Raw genomic sequence first — 24608 nt, forward strand, 5'->3', positions numbered from 1 at the left:
CCATTATTAGAAATCTTTTAATGGCTTCACAAAGATACAGCATGAGGTAGCAAGTACAGGATAAGATGCCTTACTGAAGAGAGTGATCTGTCTTGTATTTACTGCTGAGGAAGAGTGTGCAGCAAATCAGCATGAAGTCATACTCTACTTACGTTGTTTCTATAGCTTGTGCTTAAGTACCTCTAGCATCTTCTGGGTGCTCCTTTTGCCAGGCTTTGGCTTTCTGCGTATTCAGCCATTGAGCAGCCTGCTTGATACATGAAAAGCTAGTCTTTTATTTTGTATTCCAAATGTCCAGCAGATGAGTTATGGTTATCTGAATTCATAGCTTGTTTCACCATAGTTTTTCCTTAAAGTAGTGAAGTTACTTGCTTCTAATTTTCTAGTCTGCCTTCCTTTGAAGGACCCTTTATCACTTTTGTACTGTTGGGAAATGTCTTGCAACTGTTTTCTCAAAATGGTTACAAGTGAGTGTACTTTCTAATAAGGAAAACAGAAGCTCTGTTTCTCTGATTTTGGTGGATGTGAATATATGGGAGTGATAAGCTGAAGTCATATTTTTTGTTTTACTCAGTATGTGATAGCACTCTGATTTCTAATATGGAGTTAATTAGTTCCAGCATTTTTTGAGCTTGCCTTGATGCCTCACAGCTGTGTTATACCAAAACAGAAAGGAAATATTTTGGAGTTGATGGTAATGAGTCTGTAGTGTAACTTCCAACAGTAAGCTGAGCATGTGGGAGTGGAATATGGAGGTTAGAGCAAGAAGCCCCACAGAAAACTACTCTTTATAAGGACATTTGCTAATTTAGTAGGCCTGTTGTGTTCCTAAAAGAATTGTTGTTTTGTAAAGCTAGTGATTCGGTCGGCACAGGATTTCTCTGCTTAACGCTTTCTAGAACCCTGGTACAAAGGTTTTCTTACTACAGGGAAGTTCACATCTAGATTTTTGGTAATGTTGTCAGACTGACTTCAGAGTTTTAACTTCCCCTAAGATTTTTCAGATGAACTCTGAAAGCTATTTCTGAATTCTAATTACTGCAATTATTTTAGAAAGATTGTTGCACTGGGAGTTGTGAAGAGCAGAGCTTTGTCTTTTAAGCTTTTTGATACACCTTCCTTCCCCAAAAAAAGTTTGTTAATTGAGGGGAAAATGAATTAACATGGTGTTTCATGGAACCTATAAGGTTTAAAGGATGCTTTAAGGTCTCTCTGTCTTATGGACTGAGTGGGGAGTGGTCTTCAATGAGCTTTAGTAAACACTGTGGGAAGGACATGAATGTACTTTTTCTTTTTCTTTTTAAGCTGAACCCTGCAAAGCAGTATTTCTGTTATCCTGAAGTTTCCTAACTGTTAAAATCTCCTTTCCAGGTTACTCCCGGTCAGGGACATGTGCAGTCAGTACCAACAGTATTGGGTGAAGCACTGCTAGGATGTACTCCTGCTAATAAAGACCAAAGGCATCAAGGCCTGCCCCTGCCAGCGAACTCGCCACCCAATCTTGGTGCAGAAACTCCTCAGGGGTAAGGAAACAGTTTATATTTTTCCTCCAGAAATTACTCCAGTTCTTACAAAAACAAACTCAGAGGTCATTTTAAAGAACTGCAGTAACTAGTCTTCTGTCTTATTGGCATAGAAAAGTGTTAGACTTAATTATCCTGTTACATAATGTCTCCTGGAAACCATGCTAAGGCACATGGAGAGCAAGGAGGTGGTTGGTGACAGCCAACATGGCTTCACCAAGGACAGATCGTGCCTGACCAATTTGGTGGCCTTCTATGACGGGGTGATGGTATCAGTGGACAGGGGACGAGCAGCAAATATCATCTATCTGGGCTTGTGCGAAGCTTTTGACACTGTCCCGCATGACATCCTTCTCTCTAAACTAGAGAGACATGGGTTCGATGGACGGACCACTCGGTGGATAAGGAGTTGGCTGGATGGCCGCACTCAGAGAGTGGTGGTCAACGGCTCGATGTCCACGTGGAGACCGGTCACGACTGGCGTCCCTCAGGGGTCTGTGCTGGTCCCAGCCCTGTTCAACATCTTTGTCGGCGACATGGACAGTGGGATAGAGTGCACCCTCAGCAAGTTTGCCAGTAACACCAAGCTGTGTGGTGCCGTCGACTCGCTGGAAGGGAGGGATGCCATCCAGAGGGACCTTGACAGGCTGGAGAGGTGGGCCCGTGCCAACCTCATGAAGTTCCACCAGGCCAAGTGCAAGGTCCTGCACCTGGGTCATGGCAATCCCAGGCTCAAATCCAGGCAGGGCGGGGAGTGAATTGAGAGCAGCCCTGAGGAGAAGGACCTGGGGGTGCTGGTTCATGAGAAGCTTAACACGAGCCGGCAATGCGCCCTTGTGGCTCAGAAGGCCAACCGATTCTATGATAATATGCTTGCTTATGTGATTTTTTTTTTTCTTTTTATAGAATCGCAGAATAGTTTGGGTTGGAAGGGACCTTTAAAGGCCATCCAGTACAACCCCCCTGCAAGGAGCAGGGACATTTCCAACCAGATCAGGTTGCTCAGAGCCTCATCCAACCTGGCCTTGCATGTGTCCAGGGATGGGGCATCCACCACCTCTCTGGGCAACCTGTTCCGGTGTTCTACCACCCTCATCAGAAAAAAAAAAAAATCTTGCTGATATCCAATCTAAATCTACCCTCTTTTAGTTTAAAACCATTACCCCATGTCGTATCCCAACAGGCTCTGACAAAAAGTTTGTCCCCATCTTTCTTATAAGCCCCCTTTAGGTACTGGAAGGCTGCTATCAGGTCTCCCCAGAGCCTTCTCTTCTCCAGGCTGAGCAGCCCCAATTCTCTCAGCCTGTCTTCACAGGAGAGGTGCAGCAGCCCTCTGATAATTTTTGTGGCCTCCTCTGGACTCGCTCCAACAGGTCCACGTCCTTACGTTGGGGACTCCAGAGCTGGACGCAGTACTGCAGGTGAGGTCTCACCAGAGTGGACTAAAGGAGCAGAATCACCTCCCTTGACCTGCTGGCTGCACTTGTTTTGATGCAACCCAGGACACAGTTGGTTTCCTGGGCTGCAAGCATACGTTGCTGATGTTATCTTTGAGGTAGTTGCCCTGCAGCTTCACAAGCCAGTGTTACTGCTTCGTTGTACACATCTGTAAACTGATCAGTTATACATAGGTGTGGTCCCTACTTTTTGTCAGACACGTTCCTTCCCTGCTCCCAAGAAAAACAGAACGCATTCAGGCAGGTGTCCTGTACACTAGCTTCTTGCAGATCAAGTACAGGTCCTCAATTCTGTTTCTTTTGAGCACCAGTGGCTTTAAACTTGTTACCTGTAGGAGGCTAGAAAACATCCAGCTGGGTGTGAAACCTTCCAGTACAGTTTCCTACTCCAAACTTTCCTTGAACAAATTTGGGCTGATACTGCATTTCCACTATAAATCTAGCTCTAGAAGTCATGTTGTCAGCGTGTTTTTCAATCAGATAAATGTCTCCAAAATACCAACTTCTACACCAGCTGTGACAGGAGGAAAGGCAGTCAGGGGCCTAAGATGAAGAGTATGTTTTAGTGAGTTCTCTGACCATAGCAGGTATGGGAACAGTATTGTACCATGTAGCTGTTTTCCTGGGTGTAATCACAGCTTCTTCCTAACTTGCATAATTTGAAGGTTAGCGTATTGTGCTTGTGCCTCCAATTCTCTCTCAAAAAATGAACATATATGATAGAAATAGTGTGACAGGACAACTCAAATTCTGTATTTTAGCTTTAAAACAGGTGGTATGGGGGTTTTTTCCATCTAGTTTTGCAAATATATCTCACAAGATAAATGCAGAAAAGATTTTTTTTTTTTCATTTGCGCTTTCTGTGGTTTTACTACCTCCAACGTAGACTTGTAGGGCCAGCCAGAAGTTACTTGAGTATTAGAATCTTCTCACACAGATATGTATAACAAATATGCATTTGGTTATACAGCTGTTGCGTGGAGAAAATGAGAAAGTAACTGGTTGATTGTGAGAGAAGGTAGTGGAATAGCTGCAGCACCTAAATTTGTGTGTGTCTACGTATGCACACGCCTTTATCATTACCTACAACTCTTAAAAATCAAACAAAAAGCCTCCTTAAAAACACAAACCTATTTAACCTCACACAAAATTTAAAATCTTAGAACATCAGAATTCCAAGTACGTAATTAAATTTCTTCTTTCAAGCTTTAAATCTGACTAAATTGAGCAGCTGATGCCTGGATTCGTTTGACATCTTTTTCTTTGTCTGATTATTGTGTGTCTTGTGTTTCAGCACATGTAGACGAAGCTTACCGGAAACTCATCCTTCTTGTCTTAATACTGGAATTAAACCATTGAAGGAAGATTTGACAGCCTTTCCTAAAGTGGGGTTTATATCTAAAGAACAAACACAAAATCTTAACGATCAAAATGGTAAATATACCTCTTTGACAACCTCAAGATCTTCGTCTTTGACTTCGGCTAATGAAAAGGGAACCAACCTGAAAAATACAAATGAACCTCTTATGAAGCCTACAACAAACTTTCCAAAAGAGTGCGTTTCTGTAAAACAGTTGCAACATCTTAACTCTACCATAGCAATACCCAGAGTCAGTAGCGCTGTTGAACTGCAGCGGACTTTAGACTGTAGACCTTCAACCTCAGATGCTCATCTTCACTCTCTTGCTGAGTCTCGAGTTAAACCACAGAGCAATTGCAATAGCCAGAACAGCCACAGAGGAAACAAGACTGATGAACTTACAGACATGGAATTTTTTATTAGACGAAATTCGAATGAGATTCTTTCTGACAGAAATGAAAACGAAAGCTTTTGGACTGGAAGTGCCAAGGTTCAGGATAATAGTAAGTATTTGTAAAACTTCCTGTCATTGGAGAGTCCTTGTAGTTTATGTGTAACTACATACAAGTAGGTCCTTTGTAATGCATGCAAAATCAGTGATTTAAATCATGTGAGTGAATCTGGAATTTGAGTCACTTGTGGGTTCTTTTACAAGGGAAATGCAGTAAACTTGAGAAAAACATCCTTTCCTGATAAAGGAAAAGGACTAATCATTAATTTCTAGAAATAAGTTGTTCAAAATGTATGCAAGAGCAGAATGGCAAAATGGGTTACAAAAGCAAGATTCTGTTTGGAATGCAAATGCTGGTGGCATAATGAGAATGGTTGTTTGTTGGTGGTTTTTGGGGTTTTTTTTGGTTTTTTTTTGTTTTTTTTTGTTTTTTTTAGCAATGGTCCTAGATTTTGTAAGATGGTGAGAGATGGGAATTAACAACAAAGTTTTGTGGAAGAGGGGCTTTCAGAATGTAATAACTGTTCTGAAAACAAACAAACCCCAAGTAACAACAACAACAAAAAGTCAACCCCCCCCCCCAAACCCAAAACAACCCACCTTGTTTCTGTGTTTTCTGTGTCCCCGTTCCACTTTGTGAACTCTTCAAGTTTTCCACATGGGACAGAATGGGAAGGCTGTAGTTGTTTAAGGAGCTGCCTCCTGCTGTTATGCATTGTGCTGCACATCAGGCAGTACAGCTGATCATTCAGGGTTCTGGGAATCTCCCTACACACTCACCTCTTCTTCCTTTCCAATCTCAAGTTGCTTGGTCTTGGATTACCATGTGCTATTCCATAATTAACACAGCCAGCCAGGAAGTTGCTGTTGTAACCTGCTAGGCCTCACTCACAGTGTGGGAGGAAGAGATATGTTTGGCTTCTGTTACAGTAAGATGCTGAAAGCCATTGCGTCGTGAAGGGTGAAAACAGGACTGAGAAATGGCCAGGTTGTACTTCTGTATTCATTACTTGTGAAATGTGGTCGCTTCATGGCCTAGTCTGCTCAGATGCTCCAGCCCCAACGGCTGAAGAACTTTGGTTAAAAGCAGACACTCTTTCAAAATATTCCTCTGTGAAGGAGCAAAAGGAGCTGTTAAACTTGGGTCCACAGACTGTTTCTCCAGCTTGAGAAAGTTTCTACTGACCTGAAAAAAGGTTTCTGACAGCTGCAAATATTTTAGCATAACTTTGTTTCAATTTAATGTAAAGCTCACAGGAGAAGTTGACATGGATCTTTCACTAAAATACATTTGCTTGCACCTTTATATAACAAACTGAAACTTGTCTAATCTACACTACTCTTCCCTGCAGTAATTGTCCGCAAGTCCATTTTAGCAGATGCTTCTAAAGTGAAGAAGCTGCAGCAAAGTGGGGAAGCGTTTGTACAGGATGGTTCCTGCAATAATATTGCACCTCACTTGCATAAATGCAGGGAATGCCGTTTGGACAGTTATCGGAAGAACAAAGAGCAAAGAGACTCCACTGTCTTCTGTCGATTCTTTCACTTTAGAAGGTAAGAGCAATTTTGCCTCTATGTAGACCTTTATATTCTTTACATGTGAATGACATGCCCCATGTCTGAGTTGGACATATGACCTTTTTTCCCCTGCTGAAAGCAGGGCTGTTGAGTGCTCACTCTTAGCAGTAACATGAATCTTCATCTTCCAGGACAGTTTAAAAAAAAACCAGTTCTTTGGTCAAAGTGGTCTCATTTAGGTCTCTGGTTCAAAACTGCTACATGTCAGAGTGTAGCTGTTAAGCTGTAAGGCTAGTATACCTAAATAATGAGAGATTGCTTATGGGGTTTTTAGCCCTCAGAAATTTAACTGCTTGCTTTGAGTAGAAAATATTTTGGCAGGAATTTGAGCTCTTTATTTTGCTGTTTTGGGCTGAGTGCCAGTGGGATAACACGAGTGCAGTTTGAGTGCTACAGCTCAGTAGTGTTGGAGATAGTAGTCAGAGGGCAGATTCTGTACACGTGCCCCAGAGTTTAGCAGCTGGACATATGAAGTGTTAGACTTGTATCCACAGCTGTGGAAGAGTTGCAGTAAGTGGTGGGGGACTTTCAGCTGGAGTCATGGAATAGTGATGGGCAAAATAATAATTTGCATTGTGTTGCTCTGTTCTTTGTTCTACTCTATACTTGAGTTTGTGCCACTTTTTAAAGCTGTCCGTAGAAACACTTAATCAATACACTCGCTGGGTTTCAGGAAGGTGGATGGGGAGGGTCAGCAAGGCAACTTTAAGGAAAACCTGGTGAGCATGGAGTGGTGATTGCTTTTCCAAACCTGATCTGCAGCTTCAGATCCATTATAACACATCCACAGCCCCCAGCGCCTGATTCTTGAGTTGAACAGTCAAGTTCTTTTGATGTTTGATCTCTATAGCTTTTAAGACACCATGAGGAACCCTTTCAAAAAGTGTTAAACTGGTACTTGAAGCCCATCTGGAAAACCAGTAGTCAAACGGCAACACCTGGCTGTTTTTTAACATTTCCTTTCCTTTGTTTTCAAGTTGTGTAATTTTTTTCTGTGAAATGTTTAATCTTATGTCCAGATGTTGTTGCATGCTTTTTATTTCCCACCACACCTATTTAAGCTTTGAGGCATAGACTTTATTCTGTGAGCGGAAGATAATGCTTGTGATATTAGAGAGGAAAAGCAAAAATACTAGTTATCGTAAAGGAGATGGGAAGCTTACTTACGCTCAGTTTTCCTTTTGATTTTCAGAGGAATAATGTTCTTTTGAGTCTCCAGGTAGAATGAAAAGAAGCTATAGGCCTGAAGAGCTTTTGAAGAGAGAGAACTGAAAACAGACTACAAAGATCATGGGGGAAAAAAAACCAAACCTTTTTCACTCCTTTATTTGTTTCTTGAGGTTTATTCTTCTTCCACTGCAACACCACCCCCCTTGCACACTTTGCAGCTAAAGGTTTTTTTTTAAAAAAAAAAAAGTGTTACTGATCCCTTGTTTAACCTCAGATTAGAAATTTTATTGTAGTAAATACCGGGATAATCTGACATTAATTGAAATGTTAAAAAATGTGTCAGACCAGAGTAACAACAGACTGTACAAATTCATCTTCTCAGGGTAAAAATCCAGACTTGCAGTGCAGTTCAAAGCAACTTAATCCTTCAATTTAGAATTTGAAGCTGATGGAACCTTCTTTCTTTAATGTGAAAATCTGCAGAGTCTGAAGGTGGCGTTTGTCTGGTGATACCAGTTGCCAGCATGTGTGTTTTTTTTTTTTTTTTTTTGCCACATTAACACTACAGTGAGCACATGATGTTATCAGAAGTCAACTTTTCCTCTACAGCATTTTGTTAAAAGGCTTCTGAAACCATGAGCAGAACTCTTGATGTTTTTTATTTAATAAACTATTAACAACACAGATCTCATCTTTTCCACCTACACAGAATCACTCAAGAATCTTACTCAAGTTTTACTCTATTTTTTGGCAGCTACTTCAAGTTAATTGTTCCTGAAATATATTGTATTTTTAAGGTGTTCTGATGTCTCTTGTGAGTTGTACATAGTTGTAGATTAAATTACTGTTACTGCCTCCTCTAGATGTGATCTTTAATGCCAATGCATTTTAAAACTGTTGTTAACCTGATTTGGTTTTGTGTGAATAAAAAAAAATCTTTAGGGAATCTAGTTTACTACCAAAAATATGATGTTTGGGTTTTTTTTTTTTTAAACAAGCTGTACATTAAGCATACTTAATGCTAACAATGAGTATGTTTACCCATGTCTGTTGAAACTGTTAAGTGTTAAACTCATTGACATACAGAATACATGTTTACAGTTCAGTCATTGACTCATTGGAATGAATGTAAACTAATAAAAAACTTGAGATGATGGATTTCTTTCTCCTTTTCCCTCTCTTTCACAGGTTGCAGTTCAATAAGCATGGAATACTGCGTGAGGAAGGCTTCTTAACTCCAAATCAGTATGACCCTGAAGCTATCAGCTTATGGCTACCTTTATCAAAAAATGTTGTGGGTCTAGATCTCGACACAGCGAAGTATATCCTAGCCAACATTGGAGATCACTTTTGTCAGCTAGTGATATCTGAAAAGGAAGTTATGTCTACAATTGAACCACACAGTAAGATGAATTTGTATTAAAATAATCTGTATTTTAATAGGTTCACGTGAAACTGTAAGCTTCTGACCTGTGATAATACATTGCGTGCATTTGGAAATATCATTCATATAAGACTCCAGTGTTTCCCTCTCTTCTCAGAGAGAGGTACTGGTTAAGATCCAGTGTGAACAACTCTGTTCACAGGCAGGGGAAAGGGAAGAGTAATTCTACCCTTCTTTATTGTCAGAAAACTTTTCTCAATTTATCAAAATACTTTTCCTGTTGCAGAGAGTGTAATTCTGTTATGAAACAGAAGTGTTTAAAAAAAATAAATAAAAAAGCAGCCACCTGACAACAGTCTATTCTTAGCGTGTACCTGAAATAAAGCTTTCATTTTGATTGTGCAGATTCTGTTAGGTTGCTTTGGTCCTATTTTGTTGTTATTGCATAATAGACCTAACGCTGCCTATCAAGTCAGTAAAGAAATCTTTTTTCCTGCGCCTGTAGGTGCAATTTCAAGTGATTATGTGTTCAGCCCTACTGGGAGTAGACTGGAGAGGTGCTGTTGGTGGGGTAACTGACTGCAGAGCTTCATCAGCGCAGATGGGGCAAACCTTGCATCCTCAAACAAAAGTTTTCAACCACATCGGAACCTCTTTGTAGCAAACATGAGCAGACATGTGGTCTTGCATAATCACTTCTCAGAGCAGAATTACTCTTAAAACTATCTTTGTTTTTTGGATTATAACTACATGACTGAGATGCAGTACAGTTCGGAAGACTGTCTACCTAATGTCTTCTGCATCTGGGTAGTACTGACTATATAATATAAAGACTATATCAATTTACCACTCACTCCAAGGTTTTGAATAGAAAGAGGAAAAAAAAAAAAAGAACAGGCTTGAATGCCTTTCAAAAGGGGATGGAAGAGTTGAGGTATTTCTGAAATGCATGCTGTGAGGTCTTACCCTGCACTACTTGCAATCTACGACCTCTGCTCTTTGCTTGAACTGGAACATATTCAGGCCTGTAGAGCCAGAGGGAGAGATACAGGCTGAAATACCGAAACATTTTCAGAAGGATAAAATTTTGCATGAAGTTCGTGAAACAAAGGGGAGGTGTGGTGTTTTTTAATAGCAGAGGATGAATCTGTTAGCATACCTACCACCTACATCCTGTGCTTAAAAAAGCAAAGACACATGTGAATTCTGGAGTTGGTTTGGAAGGAGCAAAATATCATGAGTTCCTCTTTGATTGTTTATTGCCCTGACTGGTGAGAGTAAGGGAACTCAGTTTCATTAAAATGGAGGATATTTTTAATGCCCTGGCTAGTAAAGAAGCAATTTACAATCTAGATAGTCATTTTTCTTTGAACAGTTCAGTGAAGGAGCGTCTCTCAGTTGGCACAAGAAAAACGTAGATACTCCTGCCACCATGATTTGAAGTTGTGGTAAACTTTTCTTGGCGGAGTTCAGTTGCAACGGCACCTTTTAATAAAAATTCTGTCTCTGACAAATGTCACAATATTTTGTTCAGACACTACTTTTTAGTGGATCATTTATGTTTGAATATTTTTGCACTGCACAGTATATTTCAGGGTCACCCCTTCTCTCTTTTTACCAGTGAGTTACTTGACTGCTAGGTAGAGTCACAAGATAAACAAGTGTGAAGGAGAAAATTGGGAGAGCTTCATTAAAGAGAGTTCCTTAAAGGATTCGTAGAAAAGCACGTGTGACACTATCCCTGTGTAGTGAAAGATTGACCAGTGTAGAAAGAACAGCTTGTTAGGTCACGCTGCTCCTTGGTCACAAACCTCCAAAAGGAGACCTACAGAGAGAGGAGACAAAGGACTAGGAGGAGTGGAAAAGGACAAAATTCAGAAAACAAGTATGAAATGACATGCAAAAGATAACAAAAAAAAACCCCTTCATCCTGTTTTGGGGAAATTGAAAGTTTGGCCTAGAAAATGGTAAATAGAGTGCATGTTTTTAAAAGGCAGAGAAGAATGGAGCTGTTGACATTTAGACCTCTGTCTCCTGGAAGAATTTTGAAGCAAGTAGTCAAACAGTTTTTAAGTCCTGCTTAAGAACAAATTGTGCCAAGCTATTCTAGTGTTGTTCCATACATAGTTAATGGGTATTATGTAGAAGAAAAGCAACAGATGTCTTGGATCCTGGTGTGGTTTTTTTAGCGTATGTTAGGACATGGTCTCTCATAACTTGCTTTTAAAATTAAGAAATGTTGTGGGCAGAAAAGTTTCAGAGAAGTTACAAGTGTGGAAAGAGGTAGGAGGAGGAACATGTGTGCTTTTTTGTCTAGTCTAGTTTTCCAGCTGGTGGAATAATGAAATGAAGATCAGGATAAAATAATCCTTGTATACTGCAGCCCTGGAAGGGCTTGTAATTTTTTTCGGAAGATCTGTCAACGTTTAGGATGTTTTGAGTGAACTGAAGAAGGGGCTTGGAGTGAGGAGAGGTGGAATGTAATGGGTACATAAGAAACCTGAACAGCAGTGGTCAGTTTTTCAGAGAACAACAACTTGCCATTCCGCGAAGGTCTGATACACACCTATAAACATCTAGAAAACCTACTAAAAAGGAAAAGAACTACTTTGCCCACTATAAGGGCAAGCTAGACGTTAGGCTTAGCTTGCTAGTAGTAACTTTTTTTTTCCCTAAGGTAGGTGTGGAATTTCTACTTAAGAGAATGTCAGCAGTGTGGCATGTTAACTTGGGCAAATGCACATCAGGAGTAAGAGATGTAGTTGGTGCTGCACAGGAGAAAGCAAAATGGTCTTGATTGCTTAGGCTCTGTTCTGGACCTACTTTTCTGAGCCTGTAACAGCAAAAGCTTTGTTTGGAGTTCCGATACAAAACCAAGTCTGCATCTTACATCGCTAAAGTGTTTTAATGTAGCTGTATTTAACATGTGAATATTTTGTCGTTTTAAACTAACACTTTGACTCACCTGTCAATTACCACAGGACAGGTAGCCTGGAAGCGTGCAGTTCGTGGAGTTCGAGAAATGTGCGATGTCTGCGACACCACGATCTTCAACCTTCACTGGGTCTGCTCTAAGTGCGGCTTTGGCGTATGCGTGGATTGTTACAGGATGAAGAAAAAAAGCTTACATGAAGGTGAGAATGCGTATTGCTACTTTAAACCAAGTGAGAAGAGGGGAAGTAAAACCTTTGTTTTGAACTTGGAAGTCAACAACAACCTTAAACGGCAAGACAATAAGTCTTCCCAACAGAACATGTAAAACTGTGGTTTGGTATATCAATAACAGGAAAATATGTAGCTTTCCAGAGGAGATGCATTAATAAAACAATTTAATGGTTTTGTTTTACAGATGATGACTCAGACACTTTCTCCTGGTTTAAATGTGTGAAGGGGCAGGCGCATGAACCAGAGAATCTAATGCCTACACAAATAATTCCCGGAAAAGGTATTTTCAATACTTAACTGAGATGAAAAAAATGCTGTAGGCTTTTGCTGTCTTTTGTATGTTGTTGATACTGTACTGAGTGAGGGGTGTGGTTTTTTTTTCTTTTTTTTTTTTTTTTTAGTGATAAAGTTAGTAAAAGCTTAGTATTTATTGTCCAAAGATTGGAATAGCCTGTGTACTTAGTACTGTTTTATTATCTTTGACCTTTACAAAGAAGCAGTAAAACTTCTTGTTTAATGATGAACTGTATTCATGTTCTATTGTTTACCTGCACAGCATACGCAGTTTCTTAAAAAGTCTTACTGAATGCTGGATGTTCTAATTACTTGTGAGCTCACTGATGACTCTTTTCCTTCAGCTCTCTATGATGTTGGTGATATTGTTCACTCCATAAGAACAAAATGGGGAATAAAGGCAAATTGTCCGTGTGCAAATAAGCAGTTCAAGGCACTATCGAAGCCAACTCTAAAGGAGGATTCAAAACAGGTATTGCTACTGTCTCACATTATGTCTGTGAAATACAGGTTTGCCTCAGTCTGCTGCCTGTATTTTAAGCTAGTGGTAATTGACTCTGTAGGCATGTCAATCCTGACCACTACTGACAGCCCCACCATGTAGGTTTTTGTTCAAAATTTGTATTTGGTATTCATCTTTCCGGTTCAGTTCTTTTTTAAGTTCTGGGGAAAATCTCATTGTGTCTCTTTGACACGCTGATGCCTCAGCAAGTGACATAACCTTGAAAAATGCTCAGTGATTATTTTTTTTAGAGCGAAAAAATAGGATTAGATTGAGAGAATCCTGAAGAGTCTTAAGAACTGACTAGTGGGAATGATTGTGAAGTGTAGGCTATCCCTTGGGTCCTTAAGATGTAATACATGCAGCACCTAAAAGAATAAGTAGGGTGGAAGAGCACTGGAATTTGTAAAAGAACTAAATGTGAATAAAAGTGTGAGAGCTAAAGCAGTATTCTCTGGGAATCCTAGTAGAAAATTTGCTGCTTGTTAAATTAAAAACAAGGAAACCAGCCCCCACAATATGCTATTTGTAAATGGATGTAGTATTTTATTTTTTTTTTACTTTTGAAAATAGAGCACAAATTAATGGCTTCGTTTTGCAGCATCATGCAGGAAACCAGCTGAATTAAGTAATTTTAATTTTATTGTATCCTTCGCCATGAACTTATTTTGAGAATCAATGTGTTAAGTGTAAGAAGCAGGCTGAACTTGATTTTGATGTTGGTAATCAATAGAAGAGATCTAAAATGTTGTGAAGTGTTAAAAGCAAGGAAGATGGTTACGTGATTCAAAAGTTAGCCTATGACTGACTTAGCTTTAATCTTCTGTTTCTCAAGATTTCCTCTGCGACCCTGGACAAACAGCTGCATTGAAATTTATCTATACCTCTCTTTATGTAAAATAGGCATTGCACTGGTTGTGTGAGAATGAACTTCCTGAAGCATTTTATGTTATGTCATGTTTGGAATCCTTACTAAGCATCAGCAGCCATAAAGAGATGAAATAAAGAACGTAGCAATAGGCAGACGCAGGTGCAGAATAATTTCTTGACTGGAAGGTATTTGAGAAGAGAGAAGAAATTTAGCCAGTCATGCAGGAATCCCAGGCCAAAGCATTAGTTCTTGTTAGCCTCTTACCTGGAATCTCCAAATGAGTGGATAAATCAACTGCACAGGAGATAAATCAGCTGCACACGTCCTGTGCTTGGATTGTGCTGGCCAGGCAGGCTGCACTCATGGGCAGGTGTATTTTAGACCTGGCAGATGAGTGGTCTTCTGCTGCCTTCTTAAGATAAAAATTTAGGAGCGCTATGTATTTGTTTTAGACTGCTGAACTAGACCTCCAGCTTAGCACTGCTCTGCACATCAGCTTTCACTGGAATTGTGAGAGTGCCGCTATAAAAACTGCGTTTGATTCCCAAAGCAGTCCCAGAGAATGCAGGTGGGAAACTCAGCTCTCTGTGCTTGTCTTGAGTGGTGATGGACTCTGCCTGCTCTTAAAGTTGGGGGATCCTAAATCCTGCTGAATCGTCATCTCCGGCTCATACTGAGATTCAATGCTGACCTCTTGTGGAGATCTAAGATTTTTTGAAGGACCAGACCATTTTTTTTTAAAAAGAATGAATTTGGATGTGTTGTCACTTGCTGCCCCTTTCTGAATAGAGTGTGTTTGTGTCTAATCAACTTCTCACTTTGTTTTTTCAGAACTTGGTACCTGGAGAGAGGACCAGCCTTCAACAGAACAGTTTTGTCCTGAGCCCACAAGTCAGTACACACGATCCTCCTCTGAAGTCAGCAATTGGAAGTAAACAAACGGCTTCAGTAAATACTTCTCCTTCATTAAGCTGGTTATCAAACCTAACAAGTGGAAATGTAAATAAAGAAAACAAAGGTATGTGCAGAACCAGTGAAGAGTAAGTCTCTTGTGGCTGTTTGTCAGAAGAATATAGATCAGACCCAGCAATATCTGCCACGGAGAATCTGCATGCTGGGATGGGCGTTCAGTGCCTGTGCTGCAGAACTGATCCGTGGCAATGACGTGGAGTAAAACCTGGCAGAGTTAGCATATTCGCCTTTGAAAACTAGGTTAATATCCCGTTGATGCAAGCATTCTTGAAAATTCAATTTGAGAATGTGTTTATTTTAGCGTGTGTGATTTTAAAACCTTTGGAGTATTGAAGAAAGTGAAGTGAAAGTATTTAATCGGCATGTATTGAGGAGATTATATATATAATGTACATACATGTGCATATAGGGGTACCTTGTTGTCTTAAAAATAAAAAAACCCAAAGCATACACTTCTCATTGTTCAGAGAATTAATCCTCTGATTAATAACTTGCTTCATTCTCAAGTGTGTTCTTTTCTTCATTTCAGAGAAACTCCTCATCCCTATTTCCAAGAATGAAAATAAACCTCTTCAGACACTCCCTAGTTTAGCGAAGCCCACTGCAGCCCTGCAGACATTCAACAGTGCAATATTAACGCCGGTGAGCAACAACAACACAGGTTTCTTGCGGAATCTGCTGAACTCTTCTGGAGGAAAGGTATATGAAAAATTTTGGTTTACAGGTTTGAGTTGATACCAGCCTTAGACTACTGTTCTGAGAACAACTACCACAGACATATGTCACAGTAGGTAAAATTCTGTCTTCGTCTGGGGAAAAAGGACTTAATTGTCTGTCTTGCAATGCTCCAGTTAGCACTTTCTAGAGGAGTAGCTTAGCGGTACTGTGAGCCAGTCTTGCTTGGTGAGGGATTGGAAACCAAGTGCTAAAGCAGATGAATTTACTTAGGGTAGTGCCTGTCAGGTGCGTTAATTGGCTTGTCCATTAGACTCGAAATAGAAGCATCGAGGAACTTGGAGATGGAAGGAAAAACATTCTGTGGTGGGTGACTGTTTTTCTCATATGTCATTTGCAGACTGGTTCACTTCAGATGTTCCAGGGCTTTGTTTGCTCTTACAGATAGGACTTCAAAACAGTGGGGTAAAATATTGGCCTTGAGAATTCCGAGATGAAACTGCATTTCTGTTCTTTGGTACAAAGAAAGTCCTGTTCCATGCTGCATTTCATGGTTTTCTGCAGCGTTGCTGAAACGTAAATCAGAGCAGAACTTCTTATGCCAGAATGCTGTAGACCAAGTGTCAGAAATGACATTGGCATTTAATGATGGTGAGTTTCTAGACAGCAAAGTTCTGCAGATTTTTGTTTCTCTGCACAATTGTGAGCTCAAGTGAAAAATTTTCGAAGAGGCAAGTATCTTCTTTAAAGTCTATAGAAAAAGGCAACAGAAAAGTGCACCAACCTCTTTTTTTTTGTTCTTCTTTCTCTCTCTTTTTGTTTTGTTCTTTTTTTTTTTTTTTAAATCAGACAGACAATGGACTCAAGAGTACACCCAAAATCCTTGACGACATTTTTGCTTCCCTGGTGCAAAACAGAACAATTACAGATTTGCCTAAGAAACCTCAAGGATTGACTATAAAGCCTACGATAATGGGCTTTGATACGCCTCACTACTGGTTATGTGATAACCGCTTGCTATGTCTTCAAGATCCCAACAATGAAAGTAATTGGAATGTCTTCAGAGAGTGCTGGAAGCAGGGACAGGTATTTAAGTTTTTCTATTTTTTCCATTTTCAGTTCATGTGCTTTGCCCTTTAATTGAAGGGCAATGATGAGCAACGCTAAACCTTCATAAAAATGTGCGACGTGAACACTGTTAGATCCTTGGATAAAAGGATGTATATTTTACTGTTTGAAATCAGTTTCTGAATGCATTGCAGAATGGCTCTGCATAAAAAGCTGCCTCGTAGCTTGTTTATGTGTTTAATAATTCTTCAGAATGTATTCTTTTTCTTCATAGCCTGTAATGGTGTCAGGAGTGCATCACAAATTAAACGCAGACCTCTGGAGACCAGAGTCCTTTAGGAAGGAATTTGGCCAACAGGAAGTAGATCTGGTTAACTGCAGGACCAATGAAATCATCACTGGAGCTACTGTGGGAGATTTCTGGGATGGATTTGAAGATATTTCCAGTAAGTAGTGTGAATTTTTGTTCCAGTAGGTAAAATATTCAGCAGGAATAATTTTGTCCTAGCAAAAAATTGTCGTCCTTGAGCAGCATAAAAGATGTTCCAGGCTTTTTCTTCATCCTGGACAGTGTCTCTGCAATGTGTTCTCACTGTGTATGCCCGTGGGATGGTGGACTGGACAGAAACTGTCAGCCCCATGGAGGGCTCTCTTCCAGGAGTATGTTTGGCTGCCTTTAGTCTTTCGGGGAAGCATTCTGAGAAAGTTTGCGATCTTCCTAGCAAGTAGGTTCACCCGTCAGCTTTTTTGCCCAGTTCAGCGGAACATAAAAGAGCAAGTGTAGGGCTGGCGTAATTGGGTTCTGCTGTTTTAACTTGCATGTGCCTTTTGTTCCTAAGGAACTGAAGTTATTTTGTATAAAAATGGGTTTTGGGAGACGAGCATGAGGTTTGGCATTGTTTTCACCTTTAGGTGAAACAAACTTTTTCTAGGATAATTAATCTGTTTGTGTGATGTAAACTTATGGAATTTGGTACTCGGGGCAAGAAGAGTGGGAGCTGGAAGGCTCACTTACACCTTTCTTTTCTGTTACCTGATCTTTGAAAAGATTTGGCTTTATCAGCTGCTCTAGCCTCAAACCCAAACAGTTGCCTGAGATAAATTGTAGGAAGTGCTTGGGCAGGGCAGCTGGTAAAGGCTACTTGTCCAGTCTGAAATCTCCTGTGGTACCACGTTATTCACGGCAGTAATACCCCACTGTGGTGTCAGGTGAACTTGTATGGCTTTGGTTCTGTGTACATACTTGTGGAATGAACATAATTGTAAACTAAGATAAGGATTCCTTTGTCTTGATTCTTTGGATTTTGAGTTGTACAACTATTAATTAGTAAGACTTGTTAATATTTGGCAATAGGTCGCCTGAGAACAGAAGAAGGAGAGCCAATGGTGTTGAAGCTTAAAGACTGGCCTCCAGGAGAAGACTTCAGAGATATGATGCCTTCTCGGTATGAATTTACAAAGAAACTGTTCGTCGTTTGTGTGGTACGCCCCCTAAGTAATGGAGTGCAGGAATATTCTTACGTTGTGACACCTGCTTCAGCTGTGAGAAGCTATTAGTCACATGTGAACCATGTTGTTGCTCAGAGATGCCTGACATAGCTGGAAATGCTACACAAGTTTTATGATAAATTTTTATGTAGGTCGTTGTATTTATTGCCAAGCAAAGTGAGTACCTAAAATTGCTAATGATTGGTTAAACTTTGGAAGCTTCCTAAAAGCCCGAGTCATTTTAAAATCTGAAGTCCAGTTGAAGCTTTTTTTTTTTCCCCAAACCTTTTTAAGTATTCTGGTTTACTCTATTTGATATTAGTTGACATGATTACGCAAGGAAATAGCGTTACTGCAGAGCAGTTAAACTTGTGTATCTGCTATGTTTCTGCGTCTCACTTGTTTTGTTTCATTTCGTGGTGTCCAGTAAACCCCCTGGGGGAAGGAGTACAGTTTCTTGACTGGAGAAACCTTTTGTTGCAGTCTGTTCTAGTCTGCTTGGTTTTGTTAACAAATTCCTAACATTAAATTGTGCTATATTACTTTAGGTTTGATGATTTGATGAAAAATATTCCATTGCCAGAATACACGAGGAGAGGCGGCAAACTCAACCTTGCCTCTCGACTTCCCAACTATTTTGTACGACCAGATTTGGGCCCTAAGATGTACAACGCATACGGTAAGGAATTTGTCACTCTAAAGGTCGCGTTGGCCATACAGTCAAATTTAAATTTACTGTAAATGAAAGGAATCCTTGCTGTTGTAGACAATTTGATTAATCCCATTGATCTGAAAACCTAATTCTGGCTCATTTATAGTGATGTCCAGAGCATTATATGATGTTTTTAAATGTTTTTCGTCCAGGTGAGTGCAAGCCAATAACATTTATTCCCAGTCTTCCAGTCAACTTGCTCTACCTGTCGATACACAGCCTCCCTTTCCTGTAGCTGGCCACCTGTATTTGTTGTTTTGCTGCTTCTGGCTGTGTCACAGTTGTTACTTCTCCTTTGGGGCTGTATCATTTAGTTTTTAATCTCCTCTTGCACAGTTCTTTCCGTGGCTAGTTCATCTGCTGTCACTCAGAAGGCATTTAAAACTGCGCATGATCACGGCCAGTAAAGAGGTCATGGCTGGTAGTCACTGTGGCAGCTGCTTCTTAGGGTGAAAAAGAGACCCTTTCTGAGAATGCTTTATTCTAAACAGCTATAGAAACCCTCTTCTAGCAGGACTGAAATGTGGCTTTTATATATCATACAGGCTAGGTATCGATACGGGTCGATGTGTCAGCCTGTAACCTGGTCGCTTGGGAAGATACAAATGAGATGGGGCAAGGTCCTGATCTAAAGTGTGTTGCTGTACTGCAGTCATCTGCTGCTAAAAGTGAAAGCTCGCTGGTCTTTTCAGACAGTGCTGCTGAGAGGGGCATAAAGTCTATTTTTCATCTTAGTACCTGCTACTTTTTTTCAGGCTTAATAACACCAGAGGATAGAAAATATGGCACAACAAACCTCCATTTGGATGTGTCTGATGCAGCCAATGTTATGGTTTATGTGGGCATCCCCAAAGGCCAGGCTGATCAAGAAGAAGGTAAAGTCTGACTTGTGTTCGGAGGGGGGGCGTTATTTCTGGGTCCCTTTAGTGTAACTGCTCGTGTTTACTCTCAACAGAAGTGCTTAAAACCATACAAGATGGTGACTCTGATGAATTGACAATTAAGCGTTTTACTGAAAGTCGAGAAAAACCTGGAGCTCTGTGGCACATTTATGCAGCTAAAGATACAGAGAAGATCCGGGAATTCCTTAAAAAGGTAAGCTGTTGTACCTTAAACCGATCTTCTGTCTGTGTAGGCTTGCAAGTATGTACCCGTGGACTTTCTATCCCACTTGTTCTGGAAACAAATGCACTTGAGTTGTATCCAGGACGAAACTTGTCGTGTGCCATGAATCTTGTAGGATCTGAGCAGGGTAGCAAGCTGAAGCTTGAAGTTAGGCTGTATGTAGACACACTGCTTCTGCACACACAAGTAATGATGTCATGTAACGAGCGAAAACTAAATGCTTTGGATTTAAGCAAAACCACAGTTTAACCTTAAACTAGATCCTCCTTAAAAGCATGCAAGATGTTCTTGGGAAATGTCAGAGCAGTATGTGGCGCATAAATTTCTCCCTCATTCTCTGCCTCTTCCTACATTTTTTTTTTCCCCTACCCTTACGAGATTTGGATAAAGGGAGAGAAGCATGAGGTATTCTGGGTGATGTGTCCGTAGGAGTTAAGGTTTAATAGAGAAGTGATAGTACATCCAAAAGGGCTTGTTACAGTATTTAAATTCACCAGAAATGGTCCAGAGTTCTTGGTGGTCTTAATTCTGAAACTTCCTTGGTGCTCTAAAAGTGGAAATAGCTAATATGGTGGTGTTTAAAACGAATAAATGGGATGATCTGAAGAACTGTGGGCCTTTTCAGCCTGCCTGCCGTCTTGGGTGGAAGCTTAGAGAGACTGCGGCAGAACAAATCTCATACTTGATAAAACACGGTACTGACTTTGATAAGCACTGGCATTTTGAGTTTTGACATTTGTGGCTCACACCTCTTCTTGGTCCCTTGTAGCATACTTGCCTGCAGGCGTGGGGCTTTCAGCAGCTTGTCTTGGAGTAGATCCAAGCTGTTTATCTCCTCCCAAATGAGTTTTCAGGCTGCTGTCCTGGGTGTAAATGATTGCCACAGCAAACTGGATTTATACTGGAACTTTTCTCATATATTCTCTCCCCATGCCCCTCGAATTTCTCTTCTGAGTACTTTTGTTGTGCCTCCCAGCCTCCTTGCTCCTAGAAGTCTAGTTAGTATCCTGCTTTGATCAGTGAGCACACTGACTGGTGCTGGGCTCAGGGCAGACACCGCTGAATTCTGCACGCGTGTGTTTTTTGCAGTGACGGGCTATAGCCGTGTGAGAGTTCTGGTCCCGTATGTGACGGTAGTTCCCACTGTGAACGCATGGAGTCACTTAACCCTTCCGCTGCTTCTTACTGTAAACTGGCTTTACTTGCATTTCTTACACCCATCTTTGCAATGTTCTGTGAAGCAAGTGGGACTGAGAAATGATGTGGTTTTGACAAACTAAGAACTGAATAAGAATCCAAACCTTTCGTTGTGTAACTCCTGTGTCTGAACACAGGGTGCAAGTCTCTGCAAACAGAATACCACAGACAGACCGTAATTATCCAGTCGGGTCGGTATGTTGTAATACCTGTCATCTTGTGACTTTCCAGGTTGCAGAAGAACAAGGTCAAGAAAACCCTGTAGATCACGATCCCATTCACGATCAGAGTTGGTACTTGGACCGATCGCTAAGGAAACGCCTTCATCAAGAGTATGGAGTTCAAGGCTGGGCTATTGTACAGTTTCTAGGAGATGTAGTTTTCATTCCAGCAGGAGCTCCGCACCAGGCAAGGACCGGGGACACTGTTACAGCCTGACCCCCTTGGGCAGACATTTGAGCACATGGCTAACGCTTGTTTGTTCTCTCTAGGTTCATAATTTGTACAGTTGTATTAAAGTTGCAGAAGACTTTGTATCCCCAGAGCATGTCAAACACTGCTTCTGGCTCACTCAGGAATTTAGATATCTGTCGCATACGCATACGAACCATGAAGATAAATTGCAGGTAACTTAACCAGTGCTCAAGAGGAACTCTGTCTCTCCTCCCCCTTTCAAAAAAACAAAACAAAAACCCCAGACAAATGAAAAAAAAAAAACCAAAAAAAACCAAACAACTCAACCCTCACCAACCCATAAGATGAAGATTCAGCCATCCATACAACCCAGGTTGCTTTCATGTTCAGATCCGGTGTAATGCGTTGGATTTTGACGAGGAATTTCCATAGGCTGTTAAGTTGTTACTGATTTTTAGGAGCTTTGAGGAAGGCACCTGAAGCTTCTCCTGAGGTTCTTTCAAATGTTTCCCTCTTCCATCTCTTGTTTTCCCTCTAGCTAAAGTCAGAATACTCTCCTCAGGCTAACAGTTTGTATCCTGGTAAAATCTGAACCTTGTTTTCACCAGTTAGTGATTTAAACAAAGCTCATTTGGCGGACGAGCATGTTTAAACTGGAAGGAGAGCCGCACGGGCTGTGGGCAAGCGGGAAAGCTGGAAAGCCGTGCAGATGTTTTTCTGTATGTCAGTCTTCCAGCCTGCCCGTAACTGTGCTGTTTGCTGTAAAAACTGAAAGGCTTTCCTTTCCCTCCTAGGTGAAGAATGTCATATACCACGCTGTTAAAGACGCAGTCGGGATACTGAGAGCGAATGAATCCAGCCTTAGCAGACCGTGAAGCAGAAAGCCTTAACCACACACTATGAAACAGAAGCGTTGGCAGCTGTTTTAACTCCTCAGTCAGGACCTCTGTGGACTTTGAGATTATATGAATGTTACCTCATCTTCCTTTCAGCAGTACCAGAGGATCGTGGTACTATGTTCTGTGTATTCTTCCAATGTTTACAAACCTGATATGTATATGTAGTAATATGTATGGACTGTGGCATACTGTGAATGCTCAGTTGCAATAGAACTTTATACGGAGTTGCTCTCCAAACTGTACAAAATACCTCCTGTAGAACTGTCAGAAACTATTCCAAATTACTCGTTTGACAAATATTATTCAAGACATTGTAAAGCTCCAATTTTTAAAAATTTATTTTGGGGTGGGAGGAAGTACGGAGTCACCCAGTTTAATAGCCAATTTGCATAAAAAATACGAATGCGGTTCTGGAATTTCACATTAACATAGAACTAGCATTTAAAAGTAGCTTTAAGCTATTGTATAGTAACATAGAGATGGTGGTTCACCATCTTTAGGTAAATGTATTTAAATTTCTAAATGTTAAAAGAAACTTTTAATCAAATGTCTTCTGTTTGAAACTGCTCTTTAATTTGAACTGATGTTTGATTCTCTGGTTTTTAACACTGAATGGTCTACATAAAATTCTTCTATTTCAGATATTGTTCTTTGCCTGGCTTCTTCAATTGACTTTAAAAAAAGTAATTAAGTTGATGCAGTGCTTTGAAATGCAAAATCAGGTTGTGTGGTGTATACTGTTCATACTGGTTTTTAAACGATCTGAAGACTTAGAGCGTTGAACTTAGCGACAGATCTGTGTATGGCTTTTTCTGGTTAACCAAAACGCGGCTTGGCTTGACTGCTGCTTCCCAGCCACTGCCAGTACTGTGGTCTGCGTCAAATGGGTTTTGCAGCTTCAGCCTTCAATGGCGCACGTGGTTGCTCCAAAATTACTTGGGAGAAAGACTGAAAACATCATAAAACTTAAAAGAGGCACTTAGCTGAGGCAAAATGAACCTTTCTGTTCTTCAGTGTCCTTTCCAGCACTGAAGTGCGCAGGACGGCTGTTGGGAAGAGCCAAGCAGGAGAGGAAGCCTCCTAGTTAGTCAAAAGTCACTTTTCTGAACTTCATGTAACAAATGGACAAATGCTGTATGCATTCCCCTCCCTGTAGTACTTCACCTGCTACCAGTGATCAGCATTAACTGTTCTGAGTCTGTCTCAGGTGACAGTGTTTTTTTTCAGACAAACCTTCTCTTGTCCATCCCCCAGTATCTGAAGCAGAGCAGGGACTCCAGTGCTTGCAGGGAGTAGGAGTCTCTTAAGTTAGAAGAAAGTGGGACAGTGAAAGATTTGTCTGCTGTGAGCAGGTACATCTGCTTCCTTCCTCTCAACATTGAGACAAAAGCAAGCACCCAGAACCAGAAAAACAGAAACATAAACGAAGCTGATGTGTGGGTATGTTCTTTCTCGCAGTATCAAGTTTGAAGTAAATGAAATAAAGCAGTTTCATTTATTTTCCTGGAGGCAGCAGGAGTATTTGTGGGGAGCTGCTGTACAGGTGCCTCACCTCCCAGCCAGCGACGTGAGTCACACTGATTTATTTTCACTTACACACGCACAGACCTCTGAAAAGACCTGTTGGTGAGGTTGGAGTTTGAACTTTCTCACCAGTGTGCTGGTTTTCAATCTCTTTTTATTGCAGCTGTTATCTACCCAGCCTTACCAACTCTTCTTTTTTTTTTCTCCTTTTTTATCTTGTCCTCTCCGGATTTAAGACCATGAGGAACAGATTGTCCCACGTGCCTGTTCTTGTGCTTATAGGGTTAGCTTTCTTCTGGTAAATCTTCCTTAAAATTAGAAACTTTTTCCTTTGCCTGTGAGGCTCTTGTACCATTGACACATTCAGGTGTGAGACACAGTGGAAGTTTGCTTTGCAAACTCCCTTTTGTGAGTCATGACATCAGTTTTGCCTGAAGTTTTTCCTTGAGAGGAGACGCACCTCTCTTTTGACCCTAAAAACGTGCTGTTTGAACAGGAGATGGCTTTTCACCACTTGTGGTCATGGGAGAGTGAAGTGATAGTGCTGGGAAGGATGAAGAAAATGTGAGGATAGCTGAAGTGTAGGACTTCAGTGACTGACAAAACACCAGCTGAAGAGGTCTGGCTGGGGAGTGTTCGCCTGTAAAACTGGATTTGCAGATGAGCAGAGTTGGTAACAAATGCAGCTGCGATGGGCAATGCGCTAAAAAAAAAAAAAAAACAAAAAACCAAAACCAAACACACACCCAACAACAGAAGGTGTTATAAAACCAAGAGGG

At 40.7% G+C, this 24608-nt stretch overlaps 1 protein-coding gene across 1 annotated transcript in view; it reads left to right on the plus strand.

Annotated features, from left to right (window-relative positions):
• Positions 1-22947, plus strand: part of KDM3A (lysine demethylase 3A) — a 32862-nt gene extending 9915 nt beyond the window's left edge. Inside the window, exons 9-26 of the mRNA XM_086747550.1 lie at positions 1372-1523; positions 4275-4843; positions 6144-6345; positions 8728-8942; positions 11905-12057; positions 12273-12368; positions 12727-12854; positions 14587-14773; positions 15257-15426; positions 16252-16488; positions 16745-16916; positions 17825-17915; positions 18507-18637; positions 19426-19545; positions 19626-19765; positions 21224-21400; positions 21484-21618; positions 22201-22947. Coding sequence (XP_086603676.1) covers positions 1372-1523; positions 4275-4843; positions 6144-6345; positions 8728-8942; positions 11905-12057; positions 12273-12368; positions 12727-12854; positions 14587-14773; positions 15257-15426; positions 16252-16488; positions 16745-16916; positions 17825-17915; positions 18507-18637; positions 19426-19545; positions 19626-19765; positions 21224-21400; positions 21484-21618; positions 22201-22281 — 3156 coding nt within the window. The 3' untranslated portion in view covers positions 22282-22947. The remainder of the gene's footprint in view (positions 1-1371; positions 1524-4274; positions 4844-6143; positions 6346-8727; positions 8943-11904; positions 12058-12272; positions 12369-12726; positions 12855-14586; positions 14774-15256; positions 15427-16251; positions 16489-16744; positions 16917-17824; positions 17916-18506; positions 18638-19425; positions 19546-19625; positions 19766-21223; positions 21401-21483; positions 21619-22200) is intronic.
• The last annotated feature ends 1661 nt before the right edge of the window (positions 22948-24608 follow it).

This window comes from Chlamydotis macqueenii, chromosome 4, assembly GCF_036417535.1.
Source record: "Chlamydotis macqueenii isolate bChlMac1 chromosome 4, bChlMac1.mat, whole genome shotgun sequence".
Lineage (NCBI taxonomy): Eukaryota > Metazoa > Chordata > Aves > Otidiformes > Otididae > Chlamydotis > Chlamydotis macqueenii.